The sequence below is a fragment of the Dipodomys ordii genome, unplaced genomic scaffold (assembly GCF_000151885.1).
Source record: "Dipodomys ordii isolate 6190 unplaced genomic scaffold, Dord_2.0 Scaffold6, whole genome shotgun sequence".
Classification (NCBI taxonomy): Eukaryota; Metazoa; Chordata; class Mammalia; order Rodentia; family Heteromyidae; genus Dipodomys; species Dipodomys ordii.
In genome coordinates, this window is record NW_012267222.1 from 16,876,868 (window position 1) to 16,882,068 (window position 5,201).

Genomic DNA, 5,201 nt, shown 5'->3' on the forward strand with positions numbered 1-5,201 from the left:
TGAGACTCTTATAACCATCAAAAAGTCAGAAGTAGAGCTGTGGCTCAAGTGGTAGAGCGCTAGCCTTGAGCAAAAAAAACCTAAGGGACAACACCAGACTAAAAGGTTTGAGCCTCTCTCTCTCTCTCTCTCTCTCTCTCACACACACACACACACACACACACACACACACACACACACACACACAGAGATAATTAAACTTCACGAGTTCATTAGAATCAAGATGGACATAATCCATTAAAGTATTATAGTCATCCTTCTCCTGACTTTATAAGAAATTAGAACATTTTGGAGGGCTTCCTGATGTAGCATGGGTACTGGGCACTGCCTTTACTCTGCCTGGGGTAGGGAGGGGGAAGGTGGTCCTGGGTAAGTCCTGTGGGCTTCCCAGTTTCCTCCCGCGTAACATGGAAGTGACCCAGGCACCAGCCATGTGGCTGCTGAGGGTTCACGGTGACGCTGCTGGAGCATGCTCAGTGAGAGATGGCAGATTGGTTGTGTTTCCAGTCCCCTGGAGGAGGCGGCACAGGTGGCATGCCTTGTACCCCCATAGTACAGACAGAAAAGCTAAGGATGGGAACAAGGGCCCAAGGCCAGATGGGAAGTGGAGGAGCCAGGACTCCTGGCCACAGACCCAGCAGGATCTAAATGTTGATGGAAGTGGATGGTCAAGTTAGCCCAGTCAAGAGCAGGTGGAGAGCAGGGAAGGCTAGAGGAAGGGCGTCTGTTCTGCTCAGGCAAAGACAGACTTGACCGCTGGGGCTGTCAGTCACTGAATGGATACTATAGGGATGAAGGAAAGACACCAAGAATGACAAGCAGGCATAGTCATTCACGCCCAGCCTGGTCTGTGGGAACTAAGATGGAGATCCTGGAAAGGGCAGGTGATGGGATGGGAAAGGCATGAAAGGGAAGAGAGCCATGCAGTTCTCCCTACCCACCCCCACCTCCTGGAAGCAGAGCCCATAGCTGGCCCCTCCCCTGGGGACTTAGTCGGGGTGTCAGTCAGAGAAGGATCATTGCATCACTGGGTCCTCAAGGGTTAATGATGGGGGAGTAGACACGATCTGTGTATTTAACTAATTGGGAGGTGCCCTGAGATCAGAGGGCCCTGCTCCTCACTTCCTCCTCCTCAACAGCTACCGCATCTCTGCTCACCTTCCCCCCAGAATGCAACCTCCCCTGCTTCCGACCTTGACCTTCCTGTGTCTCCTGGGTAAGTGACCTTCATGGCCTCTCCCATCCCATTTGGCAACCCCGAGCTCCCTAGATGTCCCTGATCTGCAGAGGACCCCCCACTTTCTGCCACCATCCAGGGGTTGATCCTGAGGCCAGCAGAGGGAGGAGAATGCAGTCTGAAGGGGCATGGGGGGCACAGGACAGGCCGGTACACCCAGGGCTCCTCTCTGCCCTGGCTTCCATGTTTAGCCTGTGGGCTCTGGCCTGTGACTGAGTCAGGAAGATCTGGAGGAATCCAGGGAGGCCTACTAGGGTGACCAATGATAGCTTTGGGGGGTACAGAGATTTGGGGTACGGAATATTCTTGGGGGAGACAGAGGCCATGAGAAGGGGCAAGTGAGTGATGTTCCAGGAGGAAGTGGAGAACAGAGGGTGTGGGGTTGAGCTGGTGTGATGGTGGGGGGGGGGGCGGTCTAGGAAATTAAAGTATCAACTTATCATTGGTGGCGGGGAGAGGTACTTCTGGGAGAGGCGCTTAATTGGCCCATCAGAGAGAAGCCTGGAATGGGATTTGAGGAAACAAGAGGGGCAGGTCACGGGGAGAGATGCTTGATGCCCCTGAGGGGCCCCGTAGCCTCCGCCCTCCCCCCTCTGCAGTGGCACTGGCCCATGGGAACCTGGTTCAGCTTGGGATCATGATCGAGAGGATGACGGGCAAATCCGCACTACAGTATAATGACTATGGCTGCTACTGCGGGGTTGGTGGCTCCCACTGGCCTGTAGACCAGACTGACTGGTGAGGAGTTGGACAAGGGGGCCCCTCGGGGGGGGGAGGGGGGCGGGAGGGAGGATTGGGGGCCACCTGATGAGCAGGGGACTGACCCTTTCCTTTGAACTACCTTGGGCCCAGCCCCCAGCAGCCCCTGGTCTGGCCCAGCTCGGCTTACAGCTCTTGACCATGACCCCAATAGGTGCTGCCATGCCCATGACTGCTGCTATGGGCGCCTTCAGAAGCTGGGCTGCGAGCCCAAGCTGGAAAAGTACATCTTCTCTGCTGGCTTCCGTGGCATCCTCTGTGGTAGGTAGAAAGGTCCTAGAGTGGCCCCAAACATGGCCAAAATATGGTGGCAGGGGCAAGTGGGGGAGGGGGGAGTCAGCTTAAGACAGAAGAAACCCCTGGACTAGGGAGCATGGCTCAAGTGGTAAAGGATCACCTAGCATGTTCAAGGCCCTGGCTTCAAGGGCCAGACCCTGGGCTGCCACACAAGCTCCTCCCCCCCCCCCCGCCAGGGTCATGTGACACTGGGGCCCAGAGGCTCCAGAGCACCTGCCTCAGCCCCAGATGTTTCCTCCCAGCTCGAGGCTGAAGGGACAAAGCTAAGTCACAGCCTGGAGACCTGGAGTCATACCACCCCCTCCCCAGCATGAGATCACTACCACACAAGCAGGAGCTTTGGGTTGTGACCCTGGTCCCCAAGCCTGATTCGCCCTTGTAGGATTGGCAGGCTATATTTCCTCCACTTTCCACACCCCATGCCCACCTGATCCCATTAACTTCCCTCTGATCCCCGACTGGAGAAGCAGCACACACCAAGAGAGCCAGAGAGGAACTAGAAGGCAGGAGAATCAGAGGACCAAGCCTTTTTGTCACCTAGATCCAGGTGCTGACTGGAGGGAGGGAGAGGGGTGCAGAAAGGATTTGGGTGGGCGGGCAGAGTCCCAGCTCAGATCTCATGGGGGAGGCACTGAGTGAGGGCCAGACTTACCTACCTAGGCAGAGCTGGCAGAGCTGGCTCAGCATCTGACTCCTGCAGCTTGGTTAGGTAGTGAGCTCCCGTCACTGGGGGAAGGGGGGGCAGTCCATGCAAGATTGGGATGGTCCACTGTGGGGATGGTACTGAAATCCATGGTGTGATCAGAATCCTTGTGAGAAATATGGATCTTTGATGGGGAAAATGAGCACTAAAGCTTTCTGAACAGGGAGATTTATTTGAGGACAAAAAAAAAAAAAAGAGCCACAGCCCACAACCCCTCTGGGTAGACAGTAGTTACTGTAGAAGGCAAAGGAGCCTTCCAGACACAACTGGTACCTGTAGTGCTCATACCAGCCAGCTCTGGGGAGGGGAGGGCATTATGATTCCCAGGGGGTAGCGAGGAGGGGGGGGGTCCTCTGTCCACTCTGATAGAAAAGGAGACTCTAAGCATGCCCTAGCTTTGATCTAAGAGCCTTCAGCCTAGAGAAAGGCCCACCAGGGGCAGGCACAGGCAATCTGGGGTTGGCTACACATTTCCTTCTTCTTGACAGTCCAATATGCCACCGCATGGGGAAAGGACTTAGAAATGCCTCCGGGTGGGGCGCTGGGGAAAGAGATCATGCGCCCCCTGATCTCCCTGGGGCAAGAGAGAACTCAGGACTGTCTGGTGGCTTGGGGGAGAACAGGAAAACCACAAGAACAAAGTGTCCCGGGCCTTCCTGTGCCTTCCCTTCCCTCCAATCCCTTGAAGATCATCTGTCCCAGAGACATTCGCACCCGCATGGGTCCCCATCAGCACGGGCTGAGGCTGGGGTTGTGGACGTGGGGCCATCTTGTCTGTGCCCGTGCTTCTTTCTGTTCACTGTCCCAATTTACCTTGTCCCATCCAGCCGGCAGGACTGCCTGCCAGCAGAAAACCTGTGAGTGTGACAGGAAGGTTGCACTCTGCTTTCGCCGCAATCTGGACACCTACAGCCGCAAGTATGCGCGCTACCCCAACAGGCTGTGCACCGGACCCACCCCACCCTGCTGAGGCCCGCTCACCTCCTCTGCCCCACCCCAGCTGCTGCAGGCCAGGCCTGGGTGAGCTTGGAACCAAGCAAAGCCAATGCCTCCTCACCCTCCACCCCCTCACTCCTGCCCCCCAGTGTTCCCACAGCCTGGCCTTCTGGGCCACCTCCCCACCCCACCCCTGTGTTCCCAGGTACCAAGGGGCCATTCCATGCCCACGACTCACGAACTCACCCCTTGGATCTCAGCTCTCTCTTCCAAGGAAGTGAATAGTGTTTCCCTATAAATTGAACCCTTTGCTTCTCAGTGCTGTCATCCTAGGAAGTCACTGGTCTACCATTTCATTGGTTCATTCAGATTTTGAGCACAGTTCGAAGCACAGCGACACACAGGACTAGATGTGACACTAGTGCCACACGCACACCGAAACACCAAGTCTGTAACACCCACACAGGATCTCTAACACCGCACTGGGTCCTTTCCATTTTCCATGAAAGCAGTCTTCTGTGGTTCTCTTCTGCTAATTTCTATAGTTCTCATTCAAGGCAATTATGGCAATGGCCATGTCTGACCAGTTGGCCTAATCTGAGAGGCATAAAAAATACCAACCTAAAAATATTGTCCCCACTGTCATCTGCCTGAAAATGTGTCTACTCACATTGACTGTTTCAGAGGCAAAAGCCATTGTAGAACCATCTTATCCAAACCTTCTTTCCTTCCTTTTCTTCCTTCCTTCCTTTCTTTCCTGCTATCTTTTCTTTTCTTTCTTTCTGAGCCAGTACTGAAGCTTGAACTCAGGACCTTTTGCTCTTTTTTTTTTTTTTTTTTTTTTGCTCAAGGCTGGTGCTCCACCACTTGGGTCTCACCCCTGGTTCTGTTGTTTTGCTGGTTAATTGGAAATAAAGAGTCTCATTTTTTTTTCTGCCCAGGTTGGCTTTGAACTATGATCCTCAGATCTCAGCCCCCTTGAGTAGCTAGTCTTACAGATAGGAGCCACTGGCACCCATGCCAAACCCTCCTTCTTGACCAAAGGGCATCTGGGAACTGAAGAACAGTCCTTCTCCCCGAGGGGTTCCTTAGTCCAGACCCATCATTGCTTTAGGAAGTTGACATTGGTCACTTCATTACCCCATTCTGGTGGCCATGTTAACCAAACCCAGGAGGTCTGGAAAGACTAGACACCCAGGGAAGGCCAGCTGGGAGCCCACGTAGCTGAACAGGGTGCAGAGAGGCCAAAAGGGCCCCACATACTGGGGT

The 5,201-nt window shown here is 54.4% G+C and overlaps 1 protein-coding gene across 1 annotated transcript; it reads left to right on the forward strand.

Moving 5' to 3' along the window:
- The first annotated feature begins 1,164 nt into the window (after positions 1 to 1,164).
- On the forward strand, positions 1,165 to 3,966 carry Pla2g2e (phospholipase A2, group IIE). Its single transcript, XM_013033784.1, has 4 exons — positions 1,165 to 1,216; positions 1,837 to 1,975; positions 2,151 to 2,257; positions 3,824 to 3,966. The coding sequence occupies exons 1-4, from the start codon at positions 1,171 to 1,173 to the stop codon at positions 3,964 to 3,966; spliced, it is 435 nt and encodes a 144-aa protein (XP_012889238.1). The 5' UTR covers positions 1,165 to 1,170.
- Positions 3,967 to 5,201: the final 1,235 nt, after the last annotated feature.

Bases quoted from the DNA above. Each gene is read 5' to 3' on its own strand.
- Pla2g2e (XM_013033784.1), top strand. From the start codon at position 1,171: ATGCAACCTCCCCTGCTTCCGACCTTGACCTTCCTGTGTCTCCTGG. The intron at 1,976-2,150 runs GTGAGGAGTTGG...TGACCCCAATAG, and splicing joins CCTGTAGACCAGACTGACTG to GTGCTGCCATGCCCATGACT. The intron at 2,258-3,823 runs GTAGGTAGAAAG...TGTCCCATCCAG, and splicing joins CTTCCGTGGCATCCTCTGTG to CCGGCAGGACTGCCTGCCAG.